This window comes from Oncorhynchus tshawytscha, linkage group LG15, assembly GCF_018296145.1.
Source record: "Oncorhynchus tshawytscha isolate Ot180627B linkage group LG15, Otsh_v2.0, whole genome shotgun sequence".
In the NCBI taxonomy this organism is placed as follows: domain Eukaryota; kingdom Metazoa; phylum Chordata; class Actinopteri; order Salmoniformes; family Salmonidae; genus Oncorhynchus; species Oncorhynchus tshawytscha.
The window spans coordinates 21,478,188-21,499,845 of NC_056443.1; the positions used below are offsets into that span (position 1 = coordinate 21,478,188).

The following is a 21,658-nucleotide window of genomic DNA, read 5'->3' on the forward strand; positions in this document are numbered from 1 at the left end:
CAATCGACTGGCAAATCCTTTCAATTCTTGTCATATGAAGCGAAATTATAGCTAAAATGTATCTGTGCTCATCGGCTATTGGACATAAACATTACACAACAAGTTGGAAATCACAAATTCAACAAAGAGTTGTTTGGAAGGAATTAGTGGCTAACTGCAAGCGTTGCAAAGCCATAACTAGCATGCTATTCAGTGGAGTGGGAGGGTGGTCCAAGTCTGGGTTTAAAGGTCTCTTTTCCAAGCTTAAAAGGATACACATTCAACACCATAGGCCAGAACAAGTGGAATATATAGGCCATGCTGCCAATCGAGCATGACTTCTGCCACATTCAAAACAACTGGAAACTCGGAAATTTCAGAATTCAGTGAGTTCAAGACAACTGAGAACGGTCATTCAACTCAGAATTCCAAGTCGGGAGCTCTGGCCTCTTTCTAGAGCTTCGACCTGAAGATCACTGACATCACGATTCAACATTGTTTTTTTCTGAGTTCCCAGTTGTCTTGAAAGCACCACAAATCCAGAGATGGCCAAGCTTTGATGACAAAGTTTGATGACTGTCGCGCCACCTTCCTGTTCAAGTGAGCACAGCACAACATTGTGAGTCCAAAAATGTATTGTATGCTGCTGCCTACATTATGTATTATGCCAGGGAGATATGTATACTGTAGCTAAGAAAGTAATACTAAGTGTATGTTGTGTAGTAAACTGTTAGTAGCCCATGTGCCTCACCCTAATAATTTGGTCCCTTTCCCTTTCTTCATAGCTTAGCCTACTGTTCTGACTTGGTGGTGCACATGTAGCCTATAGCCTGTTTTAGAGAAATGTAATCTTTGAATATTGTAAGAGCTTTCATTATCTGCTTATGTGTGCCCTTTATTTATCCTACGGTTCTGACTTGGTGTACAGGGAGAATACTGTAAGAGCTTTCATTGCCTGCTTACAGTGGCTTGAGAAAGTATTCACCCCCCTTGGCATTTTTCCTATTTTGTTGCCTTATAACCTGGAATTAAAATGGATTTTTGGGGGGTTTGTATCATTTGATTTACACAACATGTCTACCACTTTGAAGATGCAACATATGTTTTATTGTGAAACAAACAAGAAATCAGATGAAAAAAAAACAGAAAACATGAGCGTGCATAACTATTCACCCCCTCAAAGTCAATACTCTGTAGAGCCGCCTTTTGCAGCAATTACAGCTGCAAGTCTCTTGGGGTATGTCTCTATAAGCTTGGCACATCTAGCCACTGGGATTTTTGCCCATTCTTCAAGGCAAAACTGCTTCAGTTCCTTCAAGTTGGATGGGTTCCGCTGGTGTACAGCAATCTTTAAGTCATACCACAGATTCTCAATTGGATTGAGGTCTGGGCTTTGACTAGGCCATTCCAAGACATTTAAATGTTTACCCTTAAACCACTTAAGTGTTTCTTTAGCAGTATGCTTAGAGTCATTGTCCTGCTGGAAGGGAAACCTCTGTCCCAGACATCAAATCTCTGGAAGACTGAAACAGGTTTCCCTCAAGAAATTCCCTGTATTTAGCACCATCCATCATTCCTTCAATTGGGGCAGCAGGTATTATAGTGGTTAGTGTTGGACTAGTAACCGAAAGGTTTCAAGATCGAATCCCTGAGCTGACGAGGTAAAAATCTGTCGTTCTGCCCCTGAACAAGGCAGTTAACCCATTGTTCCTAGGCTGTCAATGAAAATAAGAACATGTTCTTAACTGACTTCCCTAGTAAAATAAAAAAACAGTTTCCCAGTCCCTGCTGATGAAAAACATCCCCACAGCATGATGCTGCCACCACCAAGCTTCATTGTGGGGATAGTTTCTTGGGGTGATGAGAGGTGTTGGGTTTTCACCAGACATAGTGTTTTCCTTGATGGCCAGAAAGCTCAATTTTAGTCTCATCTGACCAGAGTACCTTCTTCCATATGTTTGGGGAGTCTCCCACATGCCTTTTGGCAAACACCAAATGTGTATGTTTATTTTTTTCTTTAAGCAAATGCTTTTTTTCTGGCCACTCTTCTCTATAGCCCAGCTTTTTGTTGCCTCTCTGATTAATGCCCTCCTTGCCTGGTCTGTGAGTTTTGGTGGGCGGCCCTCTCTTGGCAGGTTTGTTGTGGTGCCATATTATTTCCATTTTTTAATAATGGATTTAATGGTGCTCTGCGGGATGTTCAAAGTTTCTGATTTTTTTTATAACCCAACCCTGATCTGTACTTCTCCACAACTTTGTCCCTGACCTGTTTGGAGAGCTCCTTGGTCTTCATGGTGCCGCTTGTTTGGTGGTGCCCCTTGCTTAGTGGTGTTGCAGACTCTGGGGCCTTTCAGAACAGGTGTATATATACTGAGATCATGTGACAATTTGTGTGACACTAAAATGAATTCCACCTGTGTGCAATCTAACTAATTATGGGACTTCTGAAGATTATTGGTTGCACCAGATCTTATTTCGGGCTTCATAGCGAAGGGGTTGAATACATATGCACAGACCACTTTTCCGTTTTAACAACAAGTTATTTTTGTCATTTCACTTCATATTTTGTGTATGTCCATTACATGCAATCCAAATAAAAATCCATTTAAATTACAGGTTACGCAACAAAATAGGAAAAACACCAAGGGGGATGAATACTTTTGCAAGGCACTGTATACGCCCCCTTTATATATCCTACGGTTCTGACTTGGTGAACAGGGAGAATACTGTAAGAACGGCCCATGTTCTGAATTCTGTAACTATACATGTCAAAAGTGCTGAACAAATAATTATATTGACTAAATCCGTCCTAGCTCGCTCATTAATGTCTAATCGAAATGACAGATTGCCTCCTATCTGCTCGTCATCTCCTTATGCCATCGTTTGTACATCTCATTTGTCAGTAGAAACCACATTTGTTTAAGCAAGTCAGCCATATCAGACATATATTTTTTAAAGACAGTAAATAAGACTGAATTAACTGTTTTGCTGCTAGACAAGACTCCGCTGATAGCCAGGTGTAGTGATGGTAAGGATTCACTCCATGATGCTGAAAAGAAAGCTCTGCTGTTGGGACAGCCTCATGAGGCCCTAACAGTTTGTGGGCACCGTTTGTCACCGTTATAGTGCAATGAATGCATTGTTTAGTGTTGTGTTGTGTTGTGTAGTGGCTTTGTTGGCATGCATCAACAACAAAACATTTGGGGAGTTTGCTTCACCAAGATTGACATGCTAAAAATCACAACTGGTATTCAGGAAAGTCAGAGGGAGAAAGAGAGCCATGACACAAACATTCCATAGGATGCTGTATTATGGGCCTTGTCATCAACAGATCTGCGTTCAAATACTATTTGAAATCATTCACTGTATCTGTAATTGATTTAGGTTGCCTGTTGAAATGGAACCAATAGAAAAGTCTCAAAAGTGCAAATCCCTCATACCTTGCACTCCAGGCTCAAAGTACTGGAAAGATTTCAACCCAGGTTTGGTCATCAACGGCCTATAGAAATGTAATGTATAAAGCTGCCCCAATTCTCTACTCCTCACAACAGAAAAAATATTTTTTAAAGTTCTATACAATATGTTTCTCTCTTTTGTACCGTAATTGCTGGACTATTAAGCGCACCTGAATATAAACCGCACCCACTGAATTATTAAAAAATATGTATTTTGTACATAAATAAGCCGCACATGTCTATAAGCCGCAGGTGCCTACCGGTACATTGAAACAAATTAACTTTACGCAGCCTTTAAACTAAACACGGCTTGCAACAAAAATAAATAGGCTTTAACGAAACACGGCTTGTAACAAAAATTAAAACAGTAGCCTACCAAGAAAGTCATTGGTCACTATCTTCCTCCTCCTGTGCACTGAAACCACTGAAGTCATCTTCGGTGTCGGAGTTGAATAGCCTCAGAATTGCTTCATCCGATGTTGGATCGTTTTCATTGTCGTCACTTTCATCCGGAGGCAAATACCCCGCTGAGCTCATGCTGCCCCTTCAACACGCAGCAGTCCAGCCTTTCGAAACCCGTTGATGATAGTGGATTTTTTGACAATGCTCCACGCTGTCAGGACCCACTGGCAGACTTGACCATAAGTTGCTCTTCGCATGCGGCCCGTTTTAGTGAAGGATTTCTCCCCACTTGTCATCCAGGCCTCCCACTGAACAAGGAGCGCCACCTTAAATGCACGATTTACACTGATGTCGAGTGGCTGCAAATACTTTGAGCCATCTGTTTTTCTTCCCTCTGAAAGCTTTTGTTGTCTTTCTGCACTGAGTCAGTTCCTCACGCTGCTGTTTCCAACGTCTTATCATCGACTCATTAAGGCCAAGCTCCCATGCAGCAGCTCTATTTCCTTTTCCAACAGCCAGATTTATCGCCTTCAACTTGAAAGCTGCATCATATGCATTTCTCCGTGTCTTTGCCATGATGAGGGTGACAAAATTACTACCGTAATCAGAATGATGGGAAGTTTCAGCGCGCTCGATTTCCGTCACATTATGTGACGGTGCTCAGTTTTTTGGCCGCATGAATCTTGTGAAAGCGGGAAAAATCCATAAATTAGCTGCGTCATTGTATAAACCGCGAGGTTCAAAGTGTGGGAATAAAGTAGCGGCTTATAGTCCGGAAATTACGGTACTCCTTCTAATCAACACTTGGCCTCAAAGTGCTTTGCATTTGGAGTAATTAAGTTGATCATACCACAGATAGAACAATGAGACAGATATTTCACCAGATGTATAAATGTGAAGCATCCTATTGGCGTTTCCACTCTACCAAATACCAAATATGGTGATGAGAGGAAGCCCAGTTTGCTCCCATTTGAAAAGACAGTCTCGAGTCTATCTTGGTTAGTTATAAAAGTCTTTGATAATACTGTGTACAATATTATTTTTTTAGCATTCAACTCAATATTTTTTTTACAATTTAAATGTTTGCCCACACCCACTTTAGCAATGTCTCTCGCAATTTCTGACTCTCATGCATGACAGAATATGACTATAATCTTTTGGGAGAGGAATCAAAAATCCCTCCCTCCCTTCCCAGTTTTGACCGTTCTGCCTGCCCTGACCCTGAGTCTTCCTGCCGTTCTGGACCTTTTGTCCCCTCGCTGGATTACTGACCTCTGCCTGCCGTTGACCTGTCGTTTGCCTGCCCCTGGACTAGAAATAAACTTTTGTTTCATCGACACTGTCTGCATCTGGGTCATACCTGAAACCTGATAGTTGATTGTGAATACGGCTAGAAGAGACAGGTTAGGGTATTCTCCTGTTCACATTAATTCAAAAAACAAAATCCCACGTTGAAATATGTTTCTTTTTAAAATAAATATTTGAAAATATAGCATACCATATTAAGGTGAAATAAAACATCTATATAATGGTCAGTTTGTAGAGGAAAATTACCTTTTAATTGATCAAAATGTTTTTCCTAAAATTATGCACCTTTCATGACACATAAAAAAAGAGTAGACCTACATATTATGTATAATCCTTAGATAACCTTGGCAGCTGGTAATCAATGTCTTTTTACAGTTTAAATGTTGTTGTTTTTTGGATAATGTTGTACTCTTACATGGTCTGGCCAGCAGAGATGTAACGTTAGGGGATATTTTTATGATTTTATGATCTCCTCTGCACTAGTAGTGAACAACAAACAGATCACTGTGCTTTTCTGTTCCTTAACGCAGTAGTTCCGAGTTCTCATAACATTTCATTCAAAGAGGTATTTGTCTTTGTAATTCATGGAAGCCGAAGACAAATGTCTATTTTCCTTCAAAGTTATTGAATTGGATCCATCCTCATTCAAATCCACTGCTTCATCCAGAAAAGCAGCGATTGCCATGGTTGTATAGAGGGTGGGACAAGCCACAGCTGTCTGTCACAAGTCTGTCAGGCATTTGCTGGATGAGGTTTCCACATAGATGCATCCCTGGTATCCTGAATGTGATTGGCCGCCCTGCAGGTCAATCCCCTGGCTCCGCTCTCTCTCGCTGTCGCCGGTCTGGAGTCGAGCCCCTCCTAATAGAGTGTCCCAAAGTAGACCACGGCTCCACAACTAAACACACACACACACACACACACACATTCGCCCTCAGTGGTATTCGCCCTCAATACTATTTTCTCTCAAAACTATTTGCCCTCAGTACTACTAGCCCTCGGTACTGTATCATCCTTGTGAGCTATGTGTGTGTTTCTAACCTTAATGCTGATGTGTGCATCTGGGTATCTCCTGTAGAAAATGGCCCTCATATTGAACTCTGGATTTCCATCCTCCTTGAACACTCGTGTTCTTATGGTGTCGTCTTCACAGCAGATCACAGCATACACATCTGGTGCTACACAACACAGATACAGACACCATGCATAGACAATTACTCTTGTGTTGTCAGACTTCATCTCATATTCTTTGGAAAGATGGATATCAAGGTTTGTATACAATGAGACTTGATGTGGTCAGTTACTGGTATGAGCCACAATACCGTGGGATGGTAATGTATGTCATACTAATGTTCGTTGCGACAATGTATGCCACAATTTTGTTGTTGTTGAGATAATGTATATCATAAATAAAAAATGTTTGTTATAATAATTTGTCAACAATGTTTGCTGTGATAATGTATATTATAATGTTTAGCATGATAATGCATGTTATGATAATACATGTCATAATAATCTGTTTCGATAATATATGTCACAATAATTTATGTTATGATAATGTATGTTTATAATAATATGTCACGATAGTGTATTTTATGATCATCTATTTTTAATGTACTGTATATTATGATAATGTATAGCATGATAATGTATGTTATGATAATACATTTCATAATAATCTGTTTCGATAATATATGTCACAATAATCTATGTTATGATAATGTATGTTTCTAATAATATATGTCACAATAATGTATTTTATGATCATTTATGTTTAATGTTGTGTCTGTTATGATAATGTATGTCATAATAATGTGTGTTATGATAATGTATGTTGTGATAACGTTAATAATGAGTGAGGTAACACTACCTGTCTGTTTGGGCTGGCTGAGTCCGCAAGCTCGGCGCAGGTGGACGGTGGTCACGACACTGGACTGGGGGAGACAACACTGCCACACTGACAGAGCAGGCAACTCCTGTCTCAACTCACTATATATATATATATATATATATATATATATATATATATATATATATATATATATATATATAGGGAGAGAGAATAAAAGTAGTAAAGAGGAAGAATGATAGACAGTAATATCATCAATCATTATATAGTGCTGACATGCTAAATGCACAGGGAATCTCACACACACACTTGACCTTACACCTTCTTTCCTAACATACATCCCATTCCTTCATTCTTAACATTCACACCATTCCCCCTGACCTGAGTCTGAGGTGTGAATGTGAGAAGAGGCGTAGCAGAAAGCGTCCGGTGGCCCTAGGTTGAAAGGTGGTGGGGAGGAGGGCGTAGCGGCCGGGGACCAGGGTCACTCGCAGGGCAACGCTACGGGAGTCCATGTACACAGAGCTTGCAGCCTGCTCCACCACACGCTGCACACGGCTTAGACGGTTCACCTCCACCTGTTAACAATGGAGGAGGGTGAATTAATATGCGGGTAAACGCACAGTAAATATGACATACGCACACACACATGTAGTTTATAAACTTTGTATCCATTGAACATGCCATACAGATAAAGGCATTTTAATTACATGAAGAGTACCCTGGTCCTCCTTTCTTTTTGATGACCAATTTACCCCTTTTACCAAAGAGCCCCTTCTGTCTACCAAAATCTACTATTGTGTACCTTAGCAGTGCTTCCCTTCTTTCTTTTGTTTGGAGTTTTGCATATCTTTTACATTAGCTGCTAACGTGGCTATCATAAAGAACTACAAATGCCATGATGATCTGGACGAGACTGCCGAATCGAGGCAAAGGTAATAATCTCTGGATTAACTATCTAATGTTAGCTACGTGCACAGTACCAGTCAAACGTTTGGACACACCTACTCATTCAAGGGTTTTTCTTTATTTTTCCTATTTTCTACATTGTAGAATAATAGTGAAGACATCAAAACTATGAAATAACATATGGAATCATGTAGTAACCAAAAAAGTGTTCAATCAAAATATGTTTTATATTTGAGATTCTTCAAAGCAGCCACCATTTGCCTTGATGACAGCTTTGCACACTCTTGGCATTCTCTCAACCAGCTTTCTGAGGTAGTCACCAGGAATGCAAGAGTGTGCAAATCTGTCATCAAGGGAAAGGGTGGCTACATTGAAGAATCTTAAATATAAAATATATTTTGATTTGTTTATTAGCACTTTTTTGGTTACTACATAATTCCATGTGTTATTTCATAGTTATTTCACTATTATTCTACAATGTAGGAAATAGTAAAATAATGAAAAACCCTTGAATGAGTAGGTGTGTTTGACTGATGCCTTAGTAAAAAATAAATTGGCAAAAAAAATTTAATGGACATTTCTGTGAACTGTCTTGTGCAAGTTTACAATACCTGTTAGCAAAGGTGTCAGCTAAAGATGACTTGCAGGAGCTTGCAGGGATTTGTAGTTTTTCATGATGTCTACTGTCAAATCTACTCCTGCTCCCGGTCTCGGCGCATCACCTTTCTGATTACTTCCCCTATATCTGTCACTCCCTTTGGATCTTTCCCCGGGCGTTACTGACTCTGTTTCTGTGTTTCCTGTCTGTACGCTATTTGTGTTTCTTGTTTCGTTCAATGTTCCATTATTTATTAAATTCACTCCCTGTACTTGCTTCCTGAATGGAGGCAGCAAACAATGTACCAGGCCAGCTGTGGTTTACAACCTGATAGCAATATTTTTTGGACTATCAAGAAATGTATTGGTGAATTGTATTAATCATTCATTGAACTGCATCCATCTTTTCTGCCAACAATGCCTTAGTGTACGTCATGGAAGGTTGAGTCAAATATAACCTATTTTTAAAACCTCTTATGAAGTTGGTTTTGTAGCATGAACTGGAAATTTGATATTTGTTACTGATGTTATGATTGTCAGTTTGTTTAATATCTGCAAAGTAGTTCAAACGCTGTCAGTTACACTTTAAACTTTAGGTCACTGGTTACTTTGTGTGCTAAACATGAAATGTATTTTGCAATGGGATGTAATAGTTGTACATTTCGATTGGGTAATACTTAATGCTTTTCCAGTATTAGTAGCCATATTGTAAGTTCAACATTTGCAAGACACCCAGTTTTCATAAATAACTCTCTCTCATAACTCTCCATATTTTTGTCCAAACGGAAAAGGCTTGCTGTCGCACAAGGTCAGCAGCAACATTTTGCGACAGATACGGGGTCCGCATACTCCTGTAAACCCCAGCTCCTTGGATATCTAGCAAGCTTTGTTTGACCCAGATTGGTGCTTATTAGACAAAGTTACAGTCAATCAAGTGAAGACCACCTGCGTCATCGGTGCTCCATGAAGGCGTCGCTCTCTGACCAAATTTGGTGTCCTATAGGATATACTACACTCCTAATGATTTAGTGAAGTCTGGTTACTTCTAGGATCTCTGAGGAATAAATACGAGCGTAATTTGACTGGTTGAAACAACGTTTAGGGTTATATTTTCACAGATTCCTTTCTATGCAAATTGAACGAGTGGAAATACAAAATCGATCGTGCATGCTATATGGACCTTTTTAGGATATGAATAAGGATTTTATCTAACAAAACGACATTTCATATTATCTCTGGGATCCTTTGGAAACCTAGACTGCGCAGCCCAGTAGTACATTCTAAAATTGGGCAGGTTTAAGTCCCCTTGACCATAATCAAGGGTCAGTTTATCCAGGCCAACCCTAGGGGTTTTGCTGTGCCAGATAAACTGTCTGGTCAGCATGTCGAGAGAGGAAAAAAATGCTGCGGGCACAGGGATAGGGAGAGATTGAAACAAATATAGAAATCTGGGCAGGATGTTCATTTTAATTACATTGATTCTACCCAGTAGAGTGAGAGGCAAGTCCATCCATTTACAAAGGTCACCCTCCACCTTTTGCAACAAGCTGGCCAGATTGAGTTTATAGAGGTTCTTCAGGTTACCATCCACCATTATACCCAAATATGTAAAGCCATAGGTGACCATCTAAAAGGAAACTTGTGCTTGATGGTATGGTGGTCAAAGACAGACAATGGTAAGATTTTGCTTTTATCAAAATTGACCTTATATCCAGAGAAAGAACTATAACACTGTAGTAGGATCTGCAAGTGAGAGAGGGATTGTTCTGGGTTCGTTAGAAATAAGATAAGGTCGTCCGCAAAGAGTGATAACTTATGGGTATGGGGGCCCACCTCAAAGCCATGTATGTCAGGGCACGTTCTAATAGCCTCAGTCAATGGTTCGATGGTGTCATGACGTTGGCCTGGGGGTTAGGTTTATGACAGTCATAAATACCTCTTCCCCCCTTTTTCCTCTCTCTACCCTACTAAGGTTACTTTTGCAAAACCCTTGGTTAACATAGAGATTTGGGGAACATCAAAAGGTGGGGGGAAATGAACTATATTCTGGTAATGCGACCAATTGAACATATGCGGTGGTACTTAATGACTATGATGTCAGTTCGGTTTTCATCTGAGACATTCTCATCAATGATAAGATGACATAAACTCTACAGTGGAAAGTCTACACATCAGAGTTATCGGATTCACATGGAATTGTTGTTCAATTTAAATGTTTGAATATGAAATCATTTGTGATGGGATGAAATGTGATTTTACCTACTAAAATGAGAGATTTGGATTTTCATAAGATAGGGCTGCTCAATCAGTGGCCCGCCCTGTGAAGGGACATGGGCTATAAAACTTTTCAAACACGCCCTCCTCTCCCTTCCTATATAAGCCCTTGATGACAATATAACTTTCTGTTCCGAGGATGTAGGACGACGGTCCGATGTCAGAATGGTTCAGATAAGAACTACAGAATGAAGCCAACATCAGTGGGAGCTTTGGTTGCGAATGGTATGAACTTTTAACTATTATTCACTACAGAAGTGATACCTCCTAGCCGTTGAGTTAGCAACCGCAGCTGCAAACGTAGGTTAGGAAGGAACAGACAGAGTATCCCGTCTACCACGCAACGGCGTTACTACCACGCATTCAATTTACCAGCAGAGACATTCTTCAAAGGACTCGGTTGAGCAACACGGCCTTCCATCTACTACCAACCTACCGAAGCGCAGCTCAGAGTAAATGTTTATTGCATTTTCTTTTTCCAAATGGGCGGTAATTTAGAATGCATGAGATACTGTATTTACGATAGCACAGCTTCTCCCTTTGTTCCTCAGTCTTCTCGATCTTTCACTCAAACCCAGCCCTTTTCCTTTGTGTAACAAGCTGTCATATCTGTTCCGCCCGCTAGGGATGTTTTCCTTCATGACGTAATTTGTAATCAAGTTATGATTTAATTATGTGTATGTGTAATTCTGTGTGATTAGTTAGGTATTTAGTAAATAAATGATTAAACCCAATTTTGTATTGCTGATTCAGATTGTTAGCCAGGGTTCGTGCAGATAACCAAGAATTTACAACTTTCAGATGAGACTGAATTAAGATGACGATTGATATTGACTGCTATTGATGTAAAATATTACTAGGTCTTTAAGAGTTTATTCGGAAGATAACAGCTCTACAAATATTATTTCGTGGTGCCCGACTCTCTAGTTAATGACATTTTCATGATTAGCTCAATCAGGTGATATTAATTACGGAGAAATTATTTTATAGAATAGGATGTCACATCACTTAATCCGGCATAGCCAAAGACACGACAATGGCGAGGGCAAAGAGTTGGGGGATAATTAGGCAACCTTGTCTATTCCCCCTATAGAGAGGGAAAGAGGAGGAAGTAATCCCATTGTTAGCAATCCTAGCTTTAGGAGATTTGTAGAGTGATTTTATCAAACTTACAAACACGGTACCTAAACCAAACTTTTCCAAGACGTGAAAGAGGTATGGCCATTCAACCCTATCAAAGGCCTTTTCAGCATCGAGGGAGACTGCGACACTAGGTATTTTGTTTTTGATAGCAAGGTGAATTATATCAAAAGAACCTTCTGAGATTATGGGAGGACAATCTATTAATTATGAAGCCAGTCTGATCCGGGTTGACCAACAGGGAAACTGGTGACCAGTTTACAATCTGTGTTCTGGAGAGAGATTGGTCTATAGGAGGCGCACTTTAGCGGGTTTTTCCCTTTCTTGTGGATTACAGTAATCACTGCTTAAGAGAAAGACTCTTGTAAAGCAGTTGTCTTCCCTGGCTTTTTAAAGTACCTCCATAAGGTAGGGGATCAACTGCTCCCTAAATACTTTATAGAACTCTGGAGGGAAGCCATCCTCCCCAGGTGATTTATTAGAAGGTAAGGATTTAATGGCCTCCAACAATTCAGGAACTGAGAACTGTTTACTCAGGCGCTCTCTGTCTTCCTCTGACAGGCATGGGAGGTTGAGAGAGGAGAGAAAGGAGTTGATCTCTGATAGATCATCGCTTGATTGGGAAGTGTAGAGGTCTTTGTGTTATTTCTTAAAAGTATCATTAATTTCAGTAGGGTCGAAAGATATCTCATTAGTAAGAGTTTCTATAGCATTAATTGTCCTCTACTTTCCTCTGCATTCAGTTGCCATGCCAATACGTTGTGTGCTTTCTCTCCAAGCTCGTAGTAACGCTGATTTGATTTAGTGACGGCCCTCTCAGCCTGATATGTGTTCAGAGTATTATATTTCAGTTTTTTATTTATCAAAAGCCTGTATAGATATTTAGTTGGGCCTCTTTGGTAGGTTCTCTAGCTCAGAGATTTCAGATTCAAGGACATTCAGTTCCGCACGTTCCGCACATGTTTTCTCTTCAACCCTTTAGTATAGGAAATGATCTGTCCCCTCAGATAGGCTTTCAATGTGTCCCAAAGAATGAAACTGTCAAGAGCGGAGGGTTTGTTTGTCAAAGTAAAAATATTGATCTGCTCATTGATGAATGCACAAAATTCAGGTTGCTTCAGGAGTGTAGAATTTAGTCTCCATCTATATGCTCCATTTACCTTGGTAGGAATGGAGATTGATAATACCACTAAGCAATCTGGGGAGATACTTGATATCTAACACTCTATGAAACAGTTGGGTCGATAGTAAAAAGTTATCTATGCGTGTGTGTGTGTTGTGTGGGTGTGAATAAAAAGAGTAGTCCCTATCCTGTGGGTGCAACTGTCTCCAGATGTCTAGCAAATTAAGATCTTTCATGAATGACATGGTGAGCTTGCTGGCTTTGGTAAGAAGTGAGGGTTTATCAGAAGACCTATCAAGAAATGTATCTAAACAAACATTTAAATCTCCTCCAGCCAGTAGCCATCCTGGTGGTGCTTGAGCAACCTGAAGGAAGACATTCTGAATAAACATATGGTCATCGAAGTTAGGAGCATAAATATTCAATAGGGTCCAAGACCCCGAAAACGTATTCCCCCGCACCAAAACAAACCTGCCCGAGGGATCAGAGATGGTGTTGTTGACGCAGAAGGGGATGTGTCTACTTTTGCAGTAAAATTGCAGTTCCTCTTGCTTTGGAGTTAAAAGAGGACGCAAAAAATTCTCCTACCCATTCCCTCTTCAATTTCTTGTGTTCACTGGCTGTAAGATGTGTTTCCTGTAAAAACACAATGTCTGCCCTTTAATTTCTTAAGGTATGTATAGACTCTTTTCCTTTTAATCGGGCTGTTAAGACCTTTTACGTTGAATGTGACATATTTTAGTGGATTAAGCATAGGTTGGGTTTCAAATATATAACCAAATGGAAATCTCTTATATGTAATCTCTTATATATATATTCAACTTTAGTTTGAACACTGAAGTGACCTATGTGTCTCTTTAGGAAGGAAAAAACAATAAACAGAAAAAAAACAAAAAACAGAAACCCCACCCGGGGTTGTCAGACTAAAACCACAATCCCAACAATCAAACATGAATACACTTGTAGAGATGCGTTGTTGCGCGCTATCCATCTTGCTCTTACTAGCTAAACTTTGGTGTAAACTAAAACCTGCGAGCTCTCTAAGTTGAAAACAAACGTTGTGAATAGACGTTTATGGCTGAATATCTACTGCCCACAGTAAGGGCTGCTGAGTCTTTTTCAGGAGAGGAGAAACATAAATGAGGGGGAAAGCAGTGGGCCTAAGCCCACTAATGTGCTTCGCCTAGTGGATATTGACTAAACCAAAATATACTCTCCTGTAAATGTAATAGGAATCACCCCGGGAAAAAAACGGTTAGTTGAAAATGTACAAATCAATTATAGTGACCGGATAGCGGGGTAAATGGATCCAAATTCCAAGAAGAGATCAGCAGTTCAGTCCCAGGACAGCACGGAAAAGAAAAATCAAACAAACTGTATCCCCCAGAGAAACCATCCTGATTCAGACCCGGTTCAGTTCTTTGAGAAAAGTGAACACTTCTTCCGGTGTGTTGAAGAGATGGCTTCGGCCTTTGTACTGAACTTTCATCTGCGCCGGGTGGATGACGTAGCCGGTGAGGTTCTTCTCCTTCAGTGCTTTGGCGGCAGGTCTGAACTGCTTGCGATGTCTGGCGAGATCCGCGCTCATATCCGGGAAATGGCTGACCCTCTTGCCATCGATGGTGATGTACCCTTTGGCTCTTGCGAGTTGCAGTATCTTCTCTCTGTCCTGGAAACGGAGGAACCTGATCAGGCCAGCTCGTGGGGGCTCATCTGGCCCGGGGTTTCGGGGGCGGATGTTCTGTGGGCGCATTCGATTTCCAATGGCTTGGTGAAGTTGATTATGCCTAGGACATCCGGGATCCAATGAGTGAAGAAACAGACCGGGTCATGGCCCTCGCTGTCCTCTTTCAATCCCACCACACAGATATTGCTATGTCTGCTCTGGTTCTCCATCTGGTCTACCTTGTTTTTCAGGTAGGCATTGTCCTTCTACAGTTGTATCAGAACCTGGTCATGTCGAGTAATGGTATCTTCAACTGTGCTAATGCACAACTCAATCTCAGTCGTTCTCAAAAGGAGATCATTCATGGAGGATTTCAGGTCGTCAATGGAAGAATGGAGTTCAGTCGATTTCTTGTCAATTTTCAGAGAAAGACCTTTGTTACCATCCTGATTTCCCGGAGGGGAGTAGCAAGCCTGTCGGCAGGCTCGCAAGAGGCTGAGAGCAACAGTCTGGAACTGTCGTCTGAGTTATGAGGGCTAATGCTAATCTTGCTAGATGTAGTGTTATCTTGGGAATCAACTACGTTTAGGTCGTCCTTCTTGCCTCTCGGCCGGAGGTCCAAGGCTCTTTGGGAAGGTAAGTACTTGACAATTTATCAGTCGATGTTAGAATATTGTTTCAACGTTGTTATTTAGGTAATAATGGAATAACTTTGAAGAGCTTGGTTTGTCAACGTCTGCTCAGCTCCGCGGCATCACGTGCTCCTCGATTTGGTACTGTTTGACACGTATGAAAGAGAACTCTTGGCCAACGTTTCTAGACGTTGTCAGGAGGTTTCAAAATGAATGTTTCAAAATAAATGTATTTGAAACCTATTCCAACATAGCCAATAGGTTGGGATTTGAAACTGTTTGACACGTATGAGAAGGAACTCCTGGCCAACGTTTATGGACGTTTTCAGTAGGTTTCAAAATAAACATTTATAAATAAATGTATTTGAAACTTATTCCAACGTTTGCCACGTACGCACTTCGTGGGTACAGCCATGTTTGTTTACTTCACCACTATCCCATAATGCTAGGTAACTTTCTTATTCTATAACGTTACTTGTCAAAATTGACACATCTGTCTCCAGAGAAAAGAGAGTCTGTCACGACTCCCACCGAAGGTGGCTCCCCTGCCTGTTCGGGTGGCGCTCGGCGGTCGTCGCCGCCGGTCTACTAGCTGCCACCGATCCCCTTTTCCTTTTCTGTTTGTTATGTCTTATTGGTTGCACCTGTCTCTTATTTTGTTTTGATTCAGGACTATTTAAGCCTGTTAGGCCCGCCTGTTATTGTGCGGGCTTGTTTTCTGTTAGTCTAGGTTGTTGCGTGTAGTGTTCCTGTCTGTTGGTGCCCTGTGTTGGGTTGGACCATTTTTGATTATTCGCCTGTTGTTTTGGCCGTTTAATTTGGAGGCCGTAATAAAGTCCAGTGTCCGCATTATCCTCTACTCTCTGCTTGACTCCGCACCCACCACTCCAGGCTTTGTGACAGAGTCACCGATAAACAGAAAGAGATCTGTGTGCCCAAATGGTGTGAGAGAGCACTACACTAGCACCTACACTTTAACCAAAACTGAACGTTTATCTGAATGCATTCAGAATGTTTAGACAACCAATCAAACACCTAAAAAAAACTTTATGAAACCAATTTTGTCTACCTGGGATACGACTTCAATCAATTATGCAGTACAATTAGAGAAATCATGCACAAAGTAGTCTACACAATCGCAAAGCACGTGAAATATATTCACATGCCCGCCGCACACATAGCCTAGATCCAGGGGAACATCATCTGCAGGCAGAAAGAGTGTGCAGTTCTCAACTGGTTTTGGAATGTAGTAGCTCACAAAGAATGACATCGATAGCTGGTAGGGTAGGAAAGACATTTCAACGTATGATATCTACCAATGGGTATACAAACCGGGTATTGAAAAAGTTTAATCCGAAGTCTTGGTTAGTAGACTATTTGTAATGTACAATTGTCATGATGTGCTGTTAGCATCAGGGGCGTAGACATGGTGGACCCAGGCCCATCCAATCAGATGTGGTTTAACCACTGTTGTGGACTTAGACCATCAAATGTTGTCTTTGTTCTATACAAAAAAAATGTAATTTCGAGAGTGAAAATCTGAAAAAGATATAGGACAACTCATTGAAAAACATAGGAAAACATTAATTTTTTCACACGAGGTGCCTTTCTTACGCTGGGCAGGCCTTTGGGAACTTTTGTCAAAATTAGAGTATACCCACTTCTCCAGGCACCACTAACACCACTGCATAGGGCAGATGGAAAGACAGGAGTCACACACAGCATGATGTTAAAAGATAAGCAGTCCATGAACTCGGACATACGAAGCCAGTAAATCCCAATGATAAGAATACAAAAGCACCACCATTAAGCATTTATCAATCGAAATGTACAACTATTACTTCCCATTGCAAAATACATTTCATGTTTAACACACAAAGTAACCAGTGACCTAAAGTTTAAAGTGTAACTGACAGCGTTTTAACTACTTTGCAGATATTAAGCAAACTAACAATCGTAACATCAGTAAAAAAGATCAAATTCCCAGTTTAAGCTACAAAACCAACTTCATAAGAGGTTTTAAAAATAGGTTATATTTGACTCAACCTTCCATGACATACACTAAGGCATTGTTGGCAGAAAAGATGGATGCAGTTTAATCAATGATGAATACAATTCACCAATACATTTCTTGATAGTCCAAAAAATATTGCTATCAGGTTGTAAACCACAGCTGGCCTGGTACATTGTTTGCTGCCTCTATTCGGGATGCACTGTTTTTTATTTTTTTATTTCACCTTTATTTAACCAGGTAGGCTGGTTGAGAACAAGTTCTCATTTGCAACTGCGACCTGGCCAAGATAAAGCATAGCAGTGTGAACAGACAACACAGAGTTACACATGGAGTAAACAATTAACAAGTCAATAACACAGTAGAAAAAAAGGGGAGTCTATATACATTGTGTGCAAAAGGCATGAGGAGGTAGGCGAATAATTACAATTTTGCAGATTAACACTGGAGTGATAAATGATCAGATGGTCATGTACAGGTAGAGATATTGGTGTGCAAAAGAGCAGAAAAGTAAATAAATAAAAACAGTATGGGGATGAGGTAGGTAAAAATGGGTGGGCTATTTACCGATAGACTATGTACAGCTGCAGCGATCGGTTATCTGCTCAGATAGCAGATGTTTGAAGTTGGTAAGGGAGATAAAAGTCTCCAACTTCAGCGATTTTTGCAATTCGTTCCAGTCACAGGCAGCAGAGAACTGGAACGAAAGGCGGCCAAATGAGGTGTTGGCTTTAGGGATGATCAGTGAGATACACCTGCTGGAGTGCGTGCTACGGATGGGTGTTGCCATCGTGACCAGTGAACTGAGATAAGGCGGAGCTTTACCTAGCATGGACTTGTAGATGACCTGGAGCCAGTGGGTCTGGCGACGAATATGTAGCGAGGGCCAGCCGACTAGAGCATACAAGTCACAGTGGTGGGTGGTATAAGGTGCTTTAGTGACAAAACGGATGGCACTGTGATAAACTGCATCCAGTTTGCTGAGTAGAGTGTTGGAAGCAATTTTGTAGATGACATCGCCGAAGTCGAGGATCGGTAGGATAGTCAGTTTTACTAGGGTAAGTTTGGCGGCGTGAGTGAAGGAGGCTTTGTTGCGGAATAGAAGGCCGACTCTTGATTTGATTTTCGATTGTAGATGTTTGATATGAGTCTGGAAGGAGAGTTTACAGTCTAGCCAGACACCTAGGTACTTATAGATGTCCACATATTCAAGGTCGGAACCATCCAGGGTGGTGATGCTGGTCAGGCGTGCGGGTGCAGGCAGCGAACGGTTGAAAAGCATGCATTTGGTTTTACTAGCGTTTAAGAGCAGTTGGAGGCCACGGAAGGAGTGTTGTATGGCATTGAAGCTCGTTTGGAGGTTAGATAGCACAGTGTCCAAGGACGGCCGGAAGTATATAGAATGGCGTCGTCTGCGTAGAGGTGGATCAGGGAATCGCCCGCAGCAAGAGCAACATCATTGATATATACAGAGAAAAGAGTCGGCCCGAGGATTGAACCCTGTGGCACCCCCATAGAGACTGCCAGAGGACCGGACAGCATGCCCTCCGATTTGACACACTGAACTCTGTCTGCAAAGTAATTGGTGAACCAGGCAAGGCAGTCATCCGAAAAACCGAGGCTACTGAGTCTGCCAATAAGAATATAGTGATTGACAGAGTTGAAAGCCTTGGCAAGGTCGATGAAGACAGCTGCACAGTACTGTCTTTTATCGATGGCGGTTATGATATCGTTTAGTACCTTGAGCGTGGCTAAGGTGCACCCGTGACCGGCTCGGAAACCAGATTGCACAGTGGAGAAGGTACGGTGGGATTCGAGATGGTCAGTGACCTGTTTGTTGACTTGGCTTTCGAAGACCTTAGATAGGCAGGGCAGGATGGATATAGGTCTGTAACAGTTTGGGTCCAGGGTGTCTCCCCCTTTGAAGAGGGGGATGACTGCGGCAGCTTTCCAATCCTTGGGGATCTCAGACGATATGAAAGAGAGGTTGAACAGGCTGGTAATAGGGGTTGCGACAATGGCGGCGGATAGTTTCAGAAATAGAGGGTCCAGATTGTCAAGCCCAGCTGATTTGTACAGGTCCAGGTTTTGCAGCTCTTTCAGAACATCTGCTATCTGGATTTGGGTAAAGGAGAACCTGGAGAGGCTTGGGCGAGTAGCTGCGGGGGGAGGGCAGAGCTGTTGGCCGAGGTTGGAGTAGCCAGGAAGGCATGGCCAGCCGTTGAGAAATGCTTCTTGAAGTTTTCGATTATCATGGGTTTATCGGTGGTGACCGTGTTACCTAGCCTCAGTGCAGTGGGCAGCTGGGAGGAGGTGCTCTTGTTCTCCATGGACTTCACAGTGTCCCAGAACTTTTTGGAGTTGGAGCTACAGGATGCAAACTTCTGCCTGAAAAAGCTGGCCTTAGCTTTCCTGACTGACTGCGTGTATTGGTTCCTGACTTCCCTGAACAGTTGCATATCGCGGGGACTATTCGATGCTATTGCAGTCCGCCACAGTTGCAATGACAACATTTTCTGGACAAAAACAGACGAATATAACCAAGGCTGGGAATGCTAAAAACACGGAGCCTAGCTAGCTAGCCAGGTGCTAGGAGGATGTCATGTCATGGAGTAGGTGAGTGACTGATTTGTACCCCTCATTTATTTTTTCAGTGGCTATACACAGCTAGAGATGCAGGTGTCATTTGGTTAGCCAGCAAGAACTTGAACAACTGTTATCCAGTTAACATATCTCTTGCGTTCGCAAATTCACTCTGGCTATCTACTCCAATTTTAGAGCACTCTCGTCTGTGTGCCATAGCGCAGAACAACTGAGGAATTTACAAATGAGCAACACAAACTGAAAGTGTCAGTAAACGTAGGCAAAAAAAGTAATACTTAGTCAAGAATGCTCTAGTTGACATGTAAACATCCTATCCAGCTCTGCTACGGCGAGTAAAATGGTCAGTGAGGTTCTCTCATTTGTGTCTAAAAGTAATGTTAGCTAGCTGGCAAGCTAGCCAACTTTAGCCAGTGAGCCTTGGTGCTTGGTTGGGACAAGCATGTATTGGCAGGCAAGCTACAGAAGGACGAGGATATTACAATTCCCCATTGTTTATCAGTGCAATTTTGATGCCCAACTAGCTGAAAAAGTTTGAGAGAGTTTATCTAAAGTTCCTTCATTAGATTTTAGCTCATCTTGCTCAGGCTAGCATTAGATGTTGATCATGTTGTTGTTGATGTGCATAACTGAGGGAGAGAGAGCCTACCTTTTCATGGTTGTTTGATCAATAGGATTGTAAAGTTACCAAATGTAAGAGGACTCCCGTGGTGTTTACATGTTTTCAGAAATACATTCAGGTGTATTTTGTGGCTTTTGGCAAATGTGTTCTAATGATCTAAAGTTGCACTGTGCAACTGCCTGTAAACACACAGTCCAGTTCTAAGTGAATGATGGCAGGCCCGTGTGGCAAATGGATTGTCTGTATTAAGGCTTAATGTAGCTATGAATGGCTATAGCACACCGGTCTGTGTATACTCTGGTCCTGGACAAGACAGATGTTTTTATTCGGTTTTATTAACGCCAATGTCTATTAATTGTTCAAATGCAAGGCCACTTTCCCACTCTATATTATTATATTATTTTCACAAATGTCTTAGTATACTGTACGTAATTTCCAAACATTCTAATTTAAGAAAAATTGAAAATGGCCATATTTAATTGGTTGCTTGTCAGATTTTTTAGATTTTTTACTTCTTGTTGAAACGTATTCTTGAAAAGGGAGAAGCTAACAAATTAGCAACAACATCTTCTTTGATAACACCTGCTGCAGCCGCTGCAAACGAGCAGACAACGAAAGCTAGCTAGCTAGAAGGTGGGAAAACTACTGCTCGCTATTGCGCAGTGACCTGTTGGCCTTCAAGAAGGCAGATGTTTCCATATGTTTTTATAAAAACGGTCCCACCCATTAAGTCAAAATGTGATTGGTTGATTCCACTGTCACTCAAAATGTTTGCCCTAATATAGTTGGAGGGCAGGTGCCTTTATCTAGCTTCTGATTACCTAGCCAAAGCTTGACTTAGCTAGCTAGAGACCTGATTGGAGTTTTTTCAACAAACACTGAAGAGATTAAATCAGAACTTCATTGAAAATAATAATAGCATTATCATTATTAATATAATCATTATTTTATAAATCCTTAGCCCATTGTTCCCCACTGTGTTTGGGTTAGTAATACTTTGTAGAGTGGCTCTATTTTCCCTCAGCATGCATTTTTTTCACTGTTCTGAGTGTCTAAAGAATCCATATGGTCCCCACAAGAATAGTTAAAC

The 21,658-nt window shown here is 41.2% G+C and overlaps 1 protein-coding gene across 1 annotated transcript in view; it reads right to left on the reverse strand.

Annotated features, from left to right (window-relative positions):
* Nucleotides 1-4,581: 4,581 nt before the first annotated feature.
* Nucleotides 4,582-21,658, reverse strand: part of LOC112232725 (calpain-5-like) — a 29,255-nt gene continuing 12,178 nt past the window's right edge. The window contains exons 10-13 of the mRNA XM_024399923.2: nucleotides 7,375-7,571; nucleotides 7,015-7,133; nucleotides 6,186-6,322; nucleotides 4,582-6,042 (exon numbers count right to left, since the gene is read on the reverse strand). Of these exons, the coding sequence (XP_024255691.1) occupies nucleotides 5,866-6,042; nucleotides 6,186-6,322; nucleotides 7,015-7,133; nucleotides 7,375-7,571 (630 nt within the window). The 3' untranslated portion in view covers nucleotides 4,582-5,865. The remainder of the gene's footprint in view (nucleotides 6,043-6,185; nucleotides 6,323-7,014; nucleotides 7,134-7,374; nucleotides 7,572-21,658) is intronic.